This window comes from Gallus gallus, chromosome 2 (genome assembly GCF_016699485.2).
Source record: "Gallus gallus isolate bGalGal1 chromosome 2, bGalGal1.mat.broiler.GRCg7b, whole genome shotgun sequence".
Classification (NCBI taxonomy): Eukaryota; Metazoa; Chordata; class Aves; order Galliformes; family Phasianidae; genus Gallus; species Gallus gallus.
In genome coordinates, this window is record NC_052533.1 from 43,744,101 (window position 1) to 43,762,185 (window position 18,085).

At 43.0% G+C, this 18,085-nt stretch overlaps 1 protein-coding gene across 2 annotated transcripts; it reads right to left on the reverse strand.

The window, feature by feature from the left end:
* Nucleotides 1-83: 83 nt before the first annotated feature.
* CCK (cholecystokinin) lies at nt 84-4,869 on the reverse strand. 2 transcript variants are annotated; one of them, NM_001001741.2, is made up of 3 exons: nt 4,807-4,869; nt 3,596-3,853; nt 84-453 (listed from the first exon to the last, which is right to left on the reverse strand). In NM_001001741.2, exons 2-3 carry the CDS (start codon nt 3,849-3,851, stop codon nt 317-319), a joined length of 393 nt encoding a protein of 130 aa, NP_001001741.1. In that variant the 5' UTR covers nt 3,852-3,853; nt 4,807-4,869; the 3' UTR covers nt 84-316. The 2 variants fall into 2 exon arrangements, with proteins under 2 accessions (NP_001001741.1, XP_015136818.2); XM_015281332.4 differs by having other exon boundaries at nt 4,410-4,869.
* Between the last annotated feature and the right edge of the window lie 13,216 nt (nt 4,870-18,085).

An 18,085-nucleotide genomic window follows, 5' to 3' on the forward strand; every position in this document is an offset into this window, starting at 1 on the left:
AACACATTGTAGAATGAAGGTGTTCTCCTGCCTCTCTGTGTAGTAAGATACCCAGCGACACGTGGCCACAGGACAAGAAGGGGTAAGTGAAATCATTTTAATATAATATCAGCGTATGAGAAACCACAAAAGAAAGAAAACATTTTTCCTGGAAAATTCTGCATATGTATATATTGCATTGTCTTACAGACAAATTTACATCAAATACATGATATGTTTTAAAACACTGATTCGAAGAGGACAACAAATTAATTTTTCTCCTTCTGTACAGACATGGGAGTGTGATTTCTTTCCTGTTGCTATCGCCTGCTGTTCTTTAGGAGGAGTACTCGTATTCTTCAGCACTGCGGCGTCCAAAATCCATCCAGCCCATGTAGTCTCTGTCATTTATCCTGTGTGTGGGATCAATGCTCTGTACCCTGTTTCCTAGGACAGAGAACCTCCCAGTGGAACCTATAAGAGAAGAGTGCGTGAGAGGAGAAAGTAAGCAGACATATCTTCATCCATTTCTGATCTGTTTGTATTTTTTAGCAGATGCCTGCACGATGGAGTTGAAACTGCTTGGCTTTATATAGACCATGTAAATCCACTGTCATATAACTGGGAAAAAACATCTTAGAAACATTGTGGGATTGTCCTGAAAGCGACTTCAATGTTTTTAAAGTGTAAAATATACAGATCATTCTTTGTCTATTGGGAAGGAAGAGCCACGGATGCACGCTTGGGAGCTCCTGCAGTGCAAACTAAGTAAAAGAGGGGTAGAGTTAAGAATAATGGTTTTGTAAAAAGTGGGAATAGCTCCAAAATTCAGGAAGTTGTGTCTGGAATTCACAGCCAGAAATGTCTATTACTGCAGTCACACAGGGCTGCTTACTACATCAGCAGCATTTCCACTGCTTTTCTAAATTTTCATAGTACTTTTCACTGTGGGATGGGATGCTGATCTTTGACCTTGCTTCAGCCTTTCACCCATCCCTGTTTAGGGCATCAAGGAGACATAAATAATACGTAGGGAGAATAGTTTGATATCATCACATTATGTAACTACAACTGCAGGGAAAGGTAAATTATTTCTCCCTGTGCTCTATGAAGAAAGCCAAAATGGACACATGCCAGTCATCAGATTAAGCCTGAGCCCTGAGTGAGGAAGAGGGACAAGTCCAACACAGTAGCAGTTAGTTAATGAGGAGTGAGGCTTGAAGAATGCTTGAACTGAGCAAAAAAGGAAAGGAGACCAAACCTCACAAATCCACATCTACACAGGTCGTTAGTTTTAGAGGCACCCTTGGTGACAGTGTAATGATTTGTAATAACCATGACTCATTTTAAAAAAAACAATAATGACATTATTTTGTTAATGTCTGTGAAGAGATGAAGATGTAAAAGTAGCATAGAAAAAAACCAAGCGTGCTTCAGGCATTTTAAACAAGATAGCAAAAAAGAAAACAAACAACAGGAAAAACCCACAGAACAAAAAACAACAACAAGCTATGAAAATACGTTTGTCTACCGTTAAACTCTCAATACCATTAAACCTCTGAAATTCACATACATGCTCAAAGTACGAAATTACGTTGATGAGGATGGTTTTCTGGCACCAGGCAGAGCTAGGACAGCGCAAAACCATCACTTGGATCTTGGAACCTGCAGCCACCTGAGGGCTGTAAGCACTCCCCTGGTGCTATTCCTGTCTGGCCTAGCAAGGGCTCCTTAGAGGACAGCAAATTGCACGCGTCACTGACTTGTCAGCCACATTTCTCAATGACACGGTGCCAGATTTATGTTGAAAGCCTGTAGATGAAGTTTAGTGAAAGCTAGGGGTTACAACTAGCTTAAGAAATTCCCTAGGAGCACCTTAATTACTTTCCCTTAAATAACCAGAGATGTCCCTGTGGATACTTCAGCATCAACATACAATGAACAGCTTCAGAATTGTAGCAGCCTGGCTACAAGGCTGCCATCTAGCCCCAGCCTCCTGGGAGAATTTAACTCTCAGTGTCCAACATAAGCCTTCCTATTAACCCCAAGAGCAAACACCATCACTGCTGATTGCTAATGCTAGCAAATGCCCAGTCTCCCTGTTCTCTGAGATGGAATTTTCTAGTGAGCATTCAGACGAGCTAACATAGCAGATGTAAATGTCCTGCAGAGATTTCTGAAACGCTGCCCTGAACTTTCATGCTAAATGAGAACATAATTTTTTGGATGGGAAAACAGTTGATTGGCATTGTTATAAATTAATACTGCTTCATTGTAGTGATTCTCTTCCATACCAGCAAGTACATCTACATCTGGTGCCCAGCTAGCTCAGTCATGCCACAAGAATTCCATCATCCTCTCAGAGTCACTTTGTAAGGGTAAAAAAAATATACGTACTTACAAATGTGTATGCAGGCAATTCTCCTTCATATCAATGCTTATCAAAAATACATCCCAAGTCTAAACTCTTTTCCTCACCTCACCTGGTTAAGCTATTTGGAAACGTGAGCCAGGTATTCAAAGAGAATGCAGTGGCTATGCAGGAGAAAGGAAAGGAAGACCTTGTAGACTTCTGTCTGCCTTGTAGACTCCCCCAATAAGATTCTTATTTATTAACAGCTTTAACTATAGCAGTGAATTGTGGAATTCTGTCTCTGTCTTTCTGTTAGATCTGTTTCTTAAGAAACAGATCTAACAGAATTTAGAATAACAGAATTCTGTTAGATTCTGTTAGATCTTCTGAGCTGCTAAAACACGTTCCTTAATGAATGCTGTGAGAATTCATAGAGAAGTCCCTCTAAATACAACAAAAGTGTTTTTCTGTTGTTTCTGATTCGGCCCTTCTCTGCATACAGGGATGAACGTGTGTGGCAGCACACATAAAATGCAGGTGGCATCTCTTCATTGCCGTCACCACCAAAAATAAAGCTGGGATTCTGCCGAGCACAGAACTCAACAGCGAGGCTACGGAGAGGAGTAAATGATGTGCATTATAGTTGTGTGGAGAGACAGCAGAGGAGCAGGCTCTCACTTGTCAAGTGAATTTCATCCTAAACAAACCCCAGGGCTGGGAGTCAATTAATTTGTCACTCCCTGCATGCCCAAGTAATGCTAACTTCTAATGCAATCTTTCTCTGCAGTACAGAGGATAAACGAGGGAAGCTATTGCAAGCAAACACCATCTGCACAACCCCACAAGGTGTACCATGCTTTTTTCTTGAGGTTTGCAGTCATGTTCCTCCCTTAGTGGCCAGAGCAACTACGTTGCCCATGGTGTAACTCAATTCAAACGTAGCATAACACGAGCAACAAATAAATCACATGATAAAGGTGAAGCCTTGTGATTCCAGTACTCTACTGGAGCTTCACGATCCCATTACTGAATGCTGGGGAGGTTTTAAGTAATTGCAAGATTCTGTCCCAAGGCAACTGCTATGTTTTTTCAGTTTTACGGTAAGTGGGAAAGAAAATGGTCTCTACTTCAGGAGTAGCCAGGGAAAATCTATTTCCTATCTCCTAGAGGAATGCAGGAGTTAGTGCTAGATGATGGCAGGGTTAGTATGGGGGGCATCTCGGAAGGAAATGCCGTGCCACAGAGGCAGCAGACGAGCAGTACCTTTCCGGGCTTGCTGCAGGTACTTGGCCAGCAGCGCGCCGATCGTCGCCCTCTGCTCGAAGCTGCCATCCAGCCGCGGTGCGGGCTTCAGCGGCCCTGCCGAGGAGGGTGCGCGGGAGTGCCGGTGGGGTTCTGTCAGGCTCTGCTGGAGCTCAGCAGCCACAGGGCTGCCATCGTGTGAGCCCGCGGGCTGCTGGCCGAGGGAGCTCACCGACAGCGCAGCGAGGAGCACGCAGATGCAGATGCCGCCGTACATCGCTGGGGAGAGAAAAGGTATGTCAGGAGGTCAGAACGACCAGCTGGAGTGCACTGAGTGTCACCCCCAGCCCTGTCTTCTTTGGAGGCGCTGGGGTCTGAGGGAACTTTGTTAATGCAGGTAGCTGGTGGGATCTGCATTAATCTAGAAGGTATGCGTGAGTAGTTAGCTATCTGTTGGGAAGAGGAGATAACACCACAGCGAACTGTTTTTATCCCTCCTTGTGTATGTGCTACGCCTCCCTTACGCAGTTCTCTGTTTTGGTAGCTGCATTCCAGTAAGAACTAAAGGAAACCTATGCAGCTCTGCAAAAACTCGCAGGGTCCGGGCAGCCACGTGCTTTGCTGCTGCACTGCAATCTGCTGTTATCACAGACACCCAATTTTGACACGTTCTGCAAAGAGCGTTTGCTCTCCCACCCCTTCTTGGCTTGGAATTCAGCACTGAAGAGGCTGCCTCGTGCAAGAGAAGGAACAAAGTTGTGTCACGACAAAAGAAAACCCCAAAACCTCACACCACCCCATCACCTGATTGAACAGCACGAGCAATGATGCGCACCAGAACTGTGCTCTTCTTCCTATAAACCAGAATTCAAGCACAACGATTTCTTTTCGCCACCTCCATAAAGAAGCAAAGATCGGATGAGACAACCCAGGGAAGCAGCAGTTTGAGCGCAGCACCTGAAACAGCGCTTCTGCAAACGGGGCTAAGAGGAGAAGCGACGCACCCGGCGCTGAACGGCAGGAGGGCAACTTCCCGTCGTAAAGACGCACGAATTATCCCGCGTGTGCGAAACGCGGCGCCGAGCATCACCTTTTCATTTCGGAAAAGGGGGAAAACGAACTTCGTCCGCCCGCTCGCAACGCACAGCGGCGAAGGGCTGCTCTCCCCCCGCGGGCAGCGCGGCTCCCGGCCACGCCGGCTGCTCCCCCAGCGCCCAGGTGCCGCTCCCTACCTTCCTCCTTCCCTTCCTTCCCCGAGGCCACAGCGAAGAGGACGGCGTGCGCCCAAGCGGGATGTTAGGGGCTGCTCCGCCGCGGCCACTTAAATAGCGGCGGCGGTGTTTGCACAGCTCTGACGCAGAGGGGCCGCGGCCGGGCCCCGCCTCGGGGGGAGCGGGGCTCCCTCTGTCCCTCCCGCCCCGCCTCCCGGCTGTCTGCCGAAGTTCGCACGGAGGCTGCTTACCCGGACGGGGAGGGCGGCGCGCAGCCCGGCTTGCTTATAAGAGACGCCCGCGCTCTCCCGGGAGCCACGTGTGCCGGGCTGGCGCTGCGGGGTCCGCGGGGAGAAGGGGCTCCCGCGGAGGGAGCGGCCCTTCTGTCCACCTCGTCCCCCCCGCGCGGTGTGCCGCCCGGCTGTGCCCCCTGCCCCGTCCCTGCCCGCCGCCGGCCTCGTCTCGAGGGTACCCCGATACCTCCGGGTCGGCGGAGCCGTGCTGGGCGGCCCCAGGCGGGGGTCCCGCCTGGGGCCGCCCAGCACGGCTCCGCCGACCCGGGAGTATCGCGGCCCCTTAGGGCGGCCCGACGGCTCCCGAGCTGAGGGATGGGGCGCGGGGAGGGCTGGCTTTCCGTGCCCCACGCGCCTGGCAGAGGGAGCGTTGGAGGGGATGGTGCTGTGCAAGCCTTCTCGCCACGTTTCAGCCTCTAACCGGGGTCTCGGTCACTGAAAAGGAGGGCACAGCTGAGCAGCAGGCTGCTTGTCGCAGAATCACAGGGGGGGGAAGGGGCCTCTGGAGGTCATCTAGTCCAACTGCCTGCTACAGCAGACTCCCTGCGGTAGGCTGTGTAGGGAAGTGTCCAGGCGGGTCTTGAATATCTCCAGAGGAGACTCTACAACCTCTCTGGGCAGCCTGTTCAGTGCTCTGTCACCTGCACAGTAAAGAAGTTCTTCCTCATGTCCATACGGAACTTCCACGTTCCGGTTTCTGCCCATTGCCCCTTGTTCTGTTGCTTCACACCACTGAAAAAAGCTTGGCCCCATCCACTGGCTGCAGCCCATCAGGTATTTATGAGCAGTGCTAAGATCCCCTCTCAGCCTTCTTTCCTCCATACTGAACAACCTCCCTCATCCTCATCAACCCCTTCCTCATAAGGGAGATGCTCCAGGCAAAAACAAAACCAAACAGCCACACAAAACAAACAAACAAACAAAAACCCACAAAACTGGTATTTCTGATAACTCAATTTCACTCTTTTCTTCTTAGTGGAAAAGATGCTCACTGCTGTTAGACAGGTAAATAGTCAACAGTGTACTGAGCTATAGGAGCCTGGGAAAAGTATCACCATCTTTCTGGGAAGGGTGCAGTGCAATAACAGTTCTGGTAGAGTCGTGTCAAGCCTTCGTGAAATGCACTGGAGATAATGAGTTCCCAAGGGGACAGCCCAGAGCTTAATAGAAGGGAAAGGCAGAGCGCTTGCTAATGTATGCATATGCATAATTCATGTCAGAGAGGTATAAATATGAAAGCAGCCACTTAAGCCATCATATTTGTTTGAACAAGCACATGCTATAGGAGTTCATTTGCATTGAGCTGATTTTGAATATTGGTTCCATGACCAATATGATATCCAGGGCTGCACAAATGGGGTGCGAATTTGTGTGTGTTGATATGTATGTGGCAGCCAAATTTGCTGTATTTGCTCCCGTGAGCATACAGATGGGCAGCAACATACAAAATCAAATAGAGAATGCAGGACTGTCTCCGGACTGTTGATTACGTGTATTACCATGAGAGCTCTGATCCACTGGAAGACCATGTTCCAACTTTTTCTCATACCTCTGAACTGCTCAAATCACTATGTTTGTAGTGACAAGGTCAGCACAACATGAAGTTTTCTGCTTTGTTCTGCCTACACGATCTCATACAATGACTACAAACGGTATTTTCCTATCTAGCCAGTGTAGCGAATGAAGAAAACTAGTGAGGCTACAGCATGACATTATTAAGGTCAACAGTAGTGCACCGTCTATAATGTATGTTTTTGAACACTGATTTTTCCTCGCCAAGTTCCTTAACACCAATACACAGTCCTTGGAGATCCCTGTCTGATTTACTGGTGTTTTCTTTGGTGAAAGATGTTTGTAGCTGTTTGAAGTTGTGTGCAGCTTCCAGTCCTTGGTAAATAGTTATTAATTATTGGCCTTTTAGTGTTACTTTGGGAAGAGATAAGAGAAATGAAAGCCTGTTCAGCTTCAGTAATGAGACAGCAGGACTCTGTGGTGAGTTCCCTACAGAAACTTTGGCTGCATATAACAATTCCAGTAGGTAGTATTGGAATTTCTTTATCCTTTCCTTCATTGCAGTCAAAGCGTCTCTGCTTTCAATTGTTTTCTCTATTTTTCTGCCAAAGTTTTTCTCCCTTGTAGCAGAGGTAGCTAAAGTGTATGGCTGAACATTTGTTTTGTGTTGTTCCGGCACAAAGCTGGCCTTGAACCGAGAAGGCAGCAAGAGGTATGAGGGGTGCACACATCGTGTCTTGTGTCTGTTCTGCGTGGAGGTGACCGGTGCCAATAGCAGAGTGCAGCAGGGCATTGTGAGCGCTAACACTTCATTCTTCCTCTGATGTGAGATGGAGCAGAGCTGATCTGCGAGTGTCAGGGAGACAAGCTGCTTGGAAGTGCTCTGCTCTTTCCTACAGCGGTGAGCATGCATGTGCTGTGCGGGACTTTGTTTCTGTCAATGTGCATGTGACTTTTGTCTCTAATATACATTTTTTCCTGGCAATATCACATGTGGTTTGCAACTGCATGGTTATCATGTGGACGGCATAGCAACTTATGACATCTATGTTTGATGCCTTTTCTTCGTAGTCAAAAATAAAACATACATATGGATATTACTCACTTTGCATTATTGCAAGGCTTTGGGTTCCATGGCACATTAAATGAGGAGCTGCATACTGCTAAGTGTAAGTATACTGGGAATGTAGAGGAGCGACTGAAGGAACTGGGGCTGTTTAGTCTGGGGAAGAGGAGGCTGAGGGGAGACCTTATTGCTCTTTTCAAATACCTGAAGGCTGATTGCAGCGAGAGCGGGGCTGGTCTCTTCTCACTGCTGACAGGTGACAGGATGAGGGGAAGTGGTCTCAAGCTGCACCAGTGTAAGTTTAGTTTGGATATCAGGAAACACTTCTTTACAGAAAGGGTTGTTAAGCATTGGGATAGGCTCCCTGGGGAGGTGGTTGAGTCACCATCCCTGGGTGTGTTTAACAACCATTTGGATGTGGTGCTCAGGGACATGATTGAGTGGAGGGTAGTATAGTTAGGTTGTGGTTGGACTCGATGATCTTGAGGGTCTTTTCCAACCTGGGCAATTCTATGATTCTATGATTCAAAGATAAAGCCAGGTGACTGGCTGTCCTGTGGTACTACGGGGCCTCATGTCCAGGAGGGTAACAAGAAATACATAGTTTTGTCTGTCAAAAGTGTACTCCTGACATGAACTCTGTGCACTAATGGCAATTCATCCATTATCTTGGGATTCCACTCTGCCTGCATTTGTGTGAAGAAGGAAGTAAGAGGAAAATCCTATTTCCCAGGAGTAGGGATTTCAACTTGTGTCCCATGCAATTCAGACACTTGATATAGAAGCTCCCTACAGATCAGCTGGAAAACTTACTGGTGTAGCATTTCCAAAATTGGTTCCCTGTGGTTTCAAGAGCAAATGGTGATATGGAACAGAGAAAAGTGCAGACTTGCTTCTAGGAAACCACCTAATCCCAAATCGCTTGTCTTTTGTAAATATTTATTTACTTTTTTCTCTAAAAGACCAAATTGATCTTATGTGGAAGTGAGCTATCTATTTTGCCAATCTGACCACAAGATGGAGGCTTTTGTGCAAGTAGAAGACCAGAAAAGGAAATCAAATTAGTAGAGAAATAAAAAAAAAGACAAGGTTATGTAACAGATTTGTTCCTAATACATTTTCTGTGATTCCAGCAATACTTTGAGAAGTGTGGTAGAGTTTGAAAAGATGAAGGAAGATGAAGGTGGTAACACTGACAAGCAGAGAATGCAAGTGCAGTAATTGGACTCTCGTGAAGAATGTCCATTGTGTTTAACCCTTGCTTTGTGGAATAGTCTGCTGTTTAGTCCTCACCTTTCCTTTTCCTTACTGGCTGTAACATACTTTGGTTATTTTGACATGTACATTTCAACTAGAAATGGGTGAAAATAAATAACGTGTAACATATCGACATAGAAGAAAGAAGAAAATGATAACCTGTGCTAGCTGAGCCTAAGGCATATGAATTTATTCACTACAGTGTTCTTCTAATTCCTGCTCCTGTTAGGCATGTTCTTCAGCCCCTGAAAATACAGAAGTTATACAAACTTATGCAAATGTGGTTTCTTAGCTCGAGTGGGCTGACACAACTTGAAATACCTCCCGAATGCTCTCCTGTGACACTCATGAAAACCTCTTGTTCTTTGAACTTGTTCTTTGGCTATTTTGAGACCTCAGGGCTGTGATCTCCCAGATTTCATGGCATTTTTATGTTTAAAATTCAAACTTTCGTTCAGCTCCCCTCACTTCTTGTTGCTTTAGATCTGTATGAAGCATCTCAGGAGAATCCTTGCCCTTCTTCAGTGCAGAAGTTTTGAACAGACTTGTATTGACTGTCATCAATGCAACTGCCACTTGTGTTGAAGCTAAAACACGTGTTCACAAGTACTGGAAACTGCTTAATATTATTGGGATTGTTTATTGTTTTAAATAGTTATACTTTAATCTGTAACTAATATTTCTGTTTATGTAGGAGAAACTAGTCCAACACACTTCAACATATAAATTCATTTAATATAAAAATAGCCTAGTACACAAAGGACATAAATCATACCTTTCAAAAGACTTTGTTTTTCAGATCTGCTCTCTGCTTTGCTACCTGAATCCAGAGGAAAAGCATTTTTTTTCTCTGTAGTAACAACAGAATACTGAGATACTGTTTTCCTCTCTTGTGAAAATGGAACGTCATTCTAAGCAACGTTTGTCAAACCACCTAAATCCCCAGGAAGGGAGTTCTGTAGATGACAGGTATGATGTATTAGCTTCTTGTCTTCCAAACATCTGCGTGTTTCATCTCTGCTACAACCAGCGCTAGAATTTAAAAGCAGCAAACTGATTTGACAATAGTTGGACTGGATGGCCAATGGGGTGTTTTTAGTGTCCTTCAGAAGAAAAGGAGGCTTTCTGCTGGAGACATAAGTGGATAGGATGGCTGGAGACTTGTTATTCCACTTCTGCTGTGAAATTATACCTTGTAATTCATAAAGAAATTGAATTAACCTGGATGCAAAGTATGAATTGTTATTCTGACAATTTCTATTTGAATGGAAATGCCAGAAGCATCCATAGAAGGCATAGAAGCTGCATAGCTATTTTCAGAGGGTAGAATGGGGTGAAAAAATAGTGCTAGTTTTTAAATAGCAACCCTAACTGCATTGCAGTGAGCCTGTGGAACTCGTCGTAAGAGTGCTGTAAACAAGGTCCTAGGGATTTCCCAGAGGATGCAGTCAATGCTCCCAGCATTTGACAAGGCTGCTCTTCTACTACTTCTCTTAGAAGTACCAGAGGAGCTTTACCTTCCATGCAGCAGAAAACAGGACGAACAAAGCCCATTAACCAGGCAGCTCCGCAATCTAACTCTTTCTTTTTTGTGGCCTGGTATTTCCATTCTCAGACCGGCTATGCTATGACCGTAGCAACTGAATTACAGACTCTAGGAGATCAAATTAATTAAATCTGCTCAGCTTATTCAAAAGCTGAGGGAAAAAAAAAACAAAAAGAGACAGTTAACTCAGAGCTTTTGCTTTAAATGCATCTCAGCTGCCCCTTGGTGACTGAGATTTCCCTTAAATGCAGAAGGAAGGTTTCTAAATTAAGCTAGTTTACTGAATCATTAGGTATAAATGCATTTTTGAAGCACTGGGGACGACGAATGCACATGATAGAAATGAGTTATCACCCAGATAGCATAGCGAAGTCTAAGGGGAATAATTATTTGGAAGCAAACAAATCTTTCTATATTCTGCTCACTTTTTAAAATTGTTTCTAGCTGTTTGTGTCTAATCTAGGGTTTTAAAAAAAAAAAAACACCAAATATTTACTGTATTCAGAGTGGAGTCTGGAATTACTTTAAATCAGCTGTTCTGCACAGTGCTGTGTCTTCCATGACACATTTAGTGAGTCATTTAAATTAGTATGTTTTCAGGTTGACTTCCTAAAATTAACAAGAGTAATTAGTGGAAGTGTCCTGCATGTTAACAATGTCACTGTTCGATAGTACTAATGTATATGTTATTTATCAACTTAGTAATGTTGTATTTTATTTAGCATGCTCTCAGGGGAAATAAGTGAGCTCTATCAAAAGACTTCTCAGGGTCAGAGCTAATGCAAGGTTCTGGTAGTACTTACCTATTATTCCTCGTTAATGGAACCAGAATTAAAGCAGTTGGAATGGAATGGCTCTGAGGTCTCTGGCTCAAAGTTTCTCTTTTCAAGTGATAGAGCAGGATTACTGGTGACTTCAGTGATGTAACCTGGTAGCTCATTTACTCATAGTCTACTGTGAGAACCTCACACAACAGTGAAAATGTGCTGTGAGGTGTGAAGTATGTAAAATGAAGCAGGGGTTACAGTGTCTGCATTTTCTTCTCTTCTGCACAGTATTATGGAAGTGCACAGTGCTTCTTTTTGTCCTCTGTTATTTCTCTCCTCCATGTACTTCATCTTAGCCTTAAATAAGCCATCTAAACTGAAGGGTGATGTCTGCCATTTGTACAGTCAATTAAACAGCTCCATTACTGAGCCAGTGCTTTATGCTTGCAATATAACCTGGTTCTGGGAGTAGGGCAGTAAATGTGGTCTAGCATGACCTGGTCAGGGTGGGTGAGAACTTCCATCTCAAAGCCTAAGCTGAGTGTAGTGGTAAAGGAATGATAAGACTGGAGGTGTAGCTTCAGGGAACAGGTAGGTTCTGTAGGGAGACAGCTGCTGGAAGTGTCCTGACATAAGAGGGTTAGGAACCTGCTGTGATTTGTTTAAAAAAAAGTGGACTTAGTGTCCTGTGGCCTACATAGAATCATAGAATCACCAAGGTTGGAAAAGATCTCCAAGGTCATACAGTCCAACTGTCCACGACCACCAATATTTTCCCAATAAACCATCTCCCTTAGTACAACATCTGAACATTTCTTGAACACCTCCAGGTACGCTGACTCAACCACCTCCCTGGGCAGCCCATTCCAGTGCCTGACCACTCTTTCAGAGAAGAAATTTTTCCTAATGTCCAACCTGAATCTCCCTTGGCACAACTCAATGCCACTGCCTCTTGTCCTATCACTAGTCATGTGGGAGAAGAGGCTGACTCCCTGAACCCACACCACCTTTGTCCTGTAGTGGTGAAAGGTGGTGTCCTGACGGTGGTGATGGTTGCCTGCATAGAGACGTATGTTCAGAACTCCTTCACACTGTTCACTAGGATGCTATATGTGATCTGTGTGGGGGCACAGTTGTATAAGCATGTTCTCTGGGAGATAACAGCTGTAGGGAGACAACAAAACAAACACATTTTAACTGTCAGCTTTATAAGAGCTGTAAGCATTGCCCTCATTCTACTCCCTATAACTACCTGAAGGGAGGTTGTAGTGAGCTGGGAGTCAGCCTCTTCTCTCGTGTAGCCAGTGACAGTACTAGAGGGAATGGCTTCAAGCTGCACTAGGAGAGGTTCAGGCTGGACATTAGGAAATACTACTTCTCTGAAAGGGTGGTCAGGCACTGGAATGGGCTGCCCAGAGAGGTGATTGAGTCAGGTGGAGTCACTGACCCTGGAGGTGTTCAAGGAATGTTTGGACATTGTGTTGAGGGACATGGTTTAGTGAGACCTATTGGTGATGGGTGGATGGTTGGTCTGGGTGATCCTGTGGGTCTTTTCCAACCTTGGTGATTCTATGATTCTGGCAATATAATAGTTCATCCACTGTTTAGACCAACAGAGGTTCTGCTAAGTAGTGTTAGCTATAATAATAATAATAGAATCAGAATAATCCTTACTTGAAATATTCATCTGTGTCCATTTAGTACTGGATCTGGTGAACATCTTGATGAATGTACTGCTGATTGCAATAGATAGACTGGCATTCTGTGACGTTCTCCTAATAGAAAAGTTGAGATCACAAACAACATACTCTCAAATTCTTATGTGCGTCCAGTAACATTGTGTTAAATCTCTCCAGGTATGGCTGGTGGGGCAAGGATTTCAAATTCATTATTACTGTATCAGAAAACATGCAATTTCACTAAATGATGTAAGCTATTTGATCAAAGCATTTTTAAGTGGAATCAGCCACCTGGTCTTAGGACTCTACGGAAATTACGGTTTATACTTTACATTAATCAAAATCTGATACTTCTGGCATATTTAAACATAGTGAATTCAGTGCAGTTTATTGTTTCTGTCTTAAAAAGCTCTTCCCTCTTATGAGTTTGAATAACTGTCTTAAATTTATTTGAGGACAACCAATCCTTTCTTTTTTCAATAATACTTTAGAAGTGAATTACTGTAAGTGCACAATTAAGTTGAAACAAGTCTCTGTGGATTTATTTTTTGTATTTTGTATTTGGGTGCTTTGCACTTCTACTTTTCTCCATGACATATATCATTTTTTGAATTCCCTTGATAGGAAACCAACGTTCATCATGTGTATCCCAGCTGTATTTTGTCCCAGTTGAGATTCTGAAGCTCACAGGGAGTGTGTAAGTATGAAACAACTAAACTACGGATGTAGTGAAAGTACTATTTGCTGATTTTATGCTCTTTAAATATTTGTATTTCTTAACTGAAGGACCTTTGCTTTTGGTTGAACTAAATAAGTTTACAGACATCTGTATTTTTGGTCAGACTTGTGTATTTCAGCAGTCTGGGAGGTTTTCTTTTTTATCCCCTCTGATGTATTAGGCACAGTGGGACAACAAATGAGTTGTTGTGGGTAGAATCCACTGATGATGAAGGCAGTGCCTGAAGTGCAGAATGCAGAGAGCCAAAATTTGTGCCTGAAGACAGAAGCAGATTGTATTTCTCTGCTTTTTGGAGGTAATAGTTTTCCATTGAGAGAGGAAAGAGAAACTGGCAACACTGTGTGGTGGTCCTCAGTGAACTTAACAGCAAAGTGGGATCTGATGTCTGCTCTACCTGGTTTATCAGGATAGCAGCAACCACAGTTGTGCAGACCCTTCCAAACCTGTCTGTGTAGTGAGCCACCTATGTACCATTTTATGCTTGCTTTAAAAAACTATTTCTAAAATAAATTGCATCTAAAATTTGGCCATGCTTTTGTTGAGGACCAAATTGTGCTCCTTTAGAATACAAGCAAATACAAATATTCATTAATGCTAAATAATGGTGTGCATAGATGTGTGGATGTGCAGGAGGGTTGCAACTAAAATTTCCTTGATGCTATGTTTTCTTTTCATTCTATGAAATACTCATAGGGCTGAATCTGCATCATCTTTTCTGTTTTTCATCTCAAGCAGGATATTGATAGATATGTTTTTCCTTTGCCAAAGTGGATTTTCGTTTTTACAGAGAGTACAAGATATTTCACATTCAAACGCACTGGAAATGTTTATGGAAATGAGAGCTTTGCAAGCAGGTTGCAATTTTACAGACTGCAGTGTTTGATATTAAATAACTTATTCAAAACAAAAGGATGAATCCTCAAGGGAACCTTATTGCTATTATTACTATTTTGACCTGTTGAGGTCTGCTACTATGTGCTTGGAATAAGTTAACTTTAAGAACGTTCCAGTGAACTAGGGGCCTACAAACCATTTGCTCCGGTGACGTAAATGTTGGAGTTATGATGCTGATGGTTAAGTAAAAACAGATCTGAAGCTCCTAAATCTTCAAGTTTTTGAACATTTCTGCCTGATCTGGTTTATCATACTGATAAAAGCTTACAAGCAGACCTCATCTAAAACCCCTCTATAGGCATTCTTTAACTTGGAGTTATTTTTAATGCTGATGAGGTTTTAGCATGATTTACAAGAGGCTGCAAACAAGCTTTGGATACGTACAGCAGATATTCCAAAAGGGAATAAGATGTTTGTAACATGATCAGTTTGTCTCTAAAGTTGTTTACACAATGGAATAACAGTTTTAGCGGTGCATATAGTGAAAAAGAGATGTTGGTTCTACTTTATGTCTTGATCGGGAATATACTATAGAAAGCTATAATACCAGAAGTGTAGGGCAGCTATAAGTTTGTTGTATACTTTTGTTCAACTTTGAATTGTATCTGATGTTCTGTTTGCCTGAGGATGCTAATGGTTGAGGTGGGATTTTGGATGTTTTCTTCCAAGTACAAGGAAAACAAACATTTAGTATTTCAAAGACCGACATATAGACAAGAGAGAACATTCTCCTAAGCATAATAATTCTTCAGTAAGATAGATGCAGTGTAAATAATATCATACATTCTGCATCTGGTTTAATATTCTGCTCAGTAACAATGTAGGAAATCAATATGGCACTTCATTATGCCATTTTCGGAACAAACTAAAGCATCTGGCCTGGTCAACTAATTATCTCTAAGGCCATACATTGTAAGGCATAGCCACTCATATGTCTTCCTCATAATGTTGCTAAAAGCTGTATGGTGCAGACATTGTAGAGTCATAGAATATCCCAAATTGGAGGGGACACACAAGTATCACTGAGTCCCAACTCCTGGCTCCATACAGGAATGCTCAATATTCAAAATATATTTCTTTCCCTGGAAAGATCTTAGCACCTCTGAACATGGGAGTTATGAGTCACTAGAAGACCTCAGTGTCTGAAGACATTATATGAGGGCTGCTCTAAAAGTAATGCCTCCTACTTTATTATGTTGGCCCACGATGTCAGAGGCAGATTTTGGTGGTATGGTTGTAGAGGTAGAACCTTCTTGAACCTTCTTGCCAGTATTCCATGAAATTTTTGTTGCTATGTGACAGATGGCAGCAGAGGGGCAGACTGACAAAATGGCCTCTGTGTATATGAAGCAAAAGTTGAATTCCTTCATGTTGAACCCATTAACACCCATTGACATTTATCAGTGCTTGCTGAACATTGATGGATACTTGACAGAGGATGTTAGCACAGTGAATGTCAGACGGTGTTGGCAACATTTTCCTCACAGTGATGCCATCATAGCACTGTGAAACAGTGGGTCACTTCCACAGGTGCAGATTTTGACAAACGTGGCATGAGGGCTCTTGTTCACAACTGGTGAAAATGCATAGCTAATGGTGTTGACTACCTTGAAAAATAGTGAAAAAATCTCAGTTGTAGGTGAGAATTTGTTCTATCAAATATTGTGCTCTTTGTAGCTGTTGTAGTTTCCATGGAAATAAGTAGGAGGCATTACTTTTGGTGCAATCTATGTAAATGCAGATAATTTAGTGTGTATTCCCACAGCTCTCTGCTGCAGAGTTCTCATTTTATCCTCGCTTTTATAACAGCTTGGGCCCTTACCCCTAAACCTCTTCTAAAGTCAAATGCCATGTTTTTTCCACCTTTCTCTTTGCTGTCTCACTTGCTATTTAGCTTTATTAAAACCAGGCTAATTAAAGGTAGTGTGACATCATTACCTAACTCTGTGAAATGTACTAAGTGAGAGAGAATTGTGAGGAATATCTTCTTAGATCAGCTTGATTTTGCTTGTTAGCCCAAGGATTTCGAAGCCAGCTATGGTTCATCTTCTCCCATAAAAACAGTGAAGTGTCTCTTTTTAGTCTTGTATAGTTCTCTCTCTGTCTAATTAGTAGCATTTTGCTTTGCCCCGGTATGGGCTACAGAACATAATGTTTGGCTGTGCTCTCCATTCTTAACTCAAGGAATTTGGATTTATTTGCTAGTAAAAGTTGAAGAAGAGTAGATATTACTGCCAAATCTAGGCTGTGTATAAACTGCATATATAAAACTGTACATCTGCCATTGGCATTTTCCCCTTTAGCTGTGCTTCAAAACATGAACATTGATTCATGGCTTTGAGAGAAAGTTTGGATGTGGCAACTTTCAGGAGTGGGGTATGGACTCCAGATGATAAGCTGTGGAAGATATCTGCCTGCAGCCTCAGGAGAAAATTTAAAATACATCCTTTGGTGTACTGACTTCAGATCATTTCCTCCACTTTCTGGTTGCTGGAGATCACTCTTTATCTAAGCTCTTTATGGAAGGTAGTTTCCTCACTGAGAATTTAGGTTCTACTCCAGGTAGCAGTAAGCTTTTAGTCAAACTGTATTATGAAGCATATTTTCTTTGTTAGCCAAGTCAGTTGTTCTTAGGTCAAGCCCACAGTACTTGGCTGAAGACAACAAATGATGCAGGGCAAGTCTGAAGTATGGTTAATTTAAGATTTATTATTCTCCCATCTGCTCAGGCAATTTGCTTTGCTTAGTTTGTGGTAGGGCCTGAAGTAGACAGTAAAAATATCAGTGTTTTTTTCTGTAACAGGATACGAATGACTGAACATGATAAATAATGGAATTTCTTGTAATTGCATCTACATGAATATTTCATATACTTACAGCTATGAATTTATCCCATGTCTGAAAATCCTCTGAAGTTTCTGACAGAGCTTAATTGTTTGCTTTTGATACATCCCTCTCATACTAATGGCACGAGTCCATGGCTGCTTGAGATCAAATCATATTTCAAGCCTTCAGCGTGCCCATACAAGAATGGAAAACCAGGTTGAAGGCTGTGAATCTTCACCCTTTTGTGGCAAAGTCTGTAACAGCGGAGGTGGGAGGAAGCAAATAAAATTAGTCTTGTCTTTCTCTGGAAGTCTGCTTTCTCTTGTACATTACAGATACAATGGATTGGCTGCAGGTGTTAATTATAAGTTTCAAAGAGCTCACAGAGGCCACTCATGAGTTCTACCTGGCAACCAACGATGCAGGAACGTGCAAGGAATTTCTCAGTGCACGCATAATCTGAGAGTGGGAGATAGGGAGTTCATTGGTATTAGATATGTTTCAAAACCAAACTGGCTAAAGATATATGTTTTTAACAGTTACTTATTGAGTAGATGGAAATTAACACAATATATCAAAGGTGTGGATCTGGTCATGAAATAAAATATTTCTCATCCTCTAAGAAAGGACAAAGGGGAAACAGGAAAATTGAAACTGTGATGTTCGATTTCAGGTAGATTTCAGGAGACTTTGAGCAATTATGGGATGTTTTGTGAGAATG

Excerpts from the sequence above, each read along its gene's own strand:
- CCK (NM_001001741.2), bottom strand. The coding sequence starts at position 3,851 with ATGTACGGCGGCATCTGCATCTGCGTGCTCCTCGCTGCGCTGTCGGTG. Across the intron at positions 454-3,595 it reads CCTGCAGCAAGCCCGGAAAG|GTTCCACTGGGAGGTTCTCT; the intron begins GTACTGCTCGTC and ends CTTCTCTTATAG.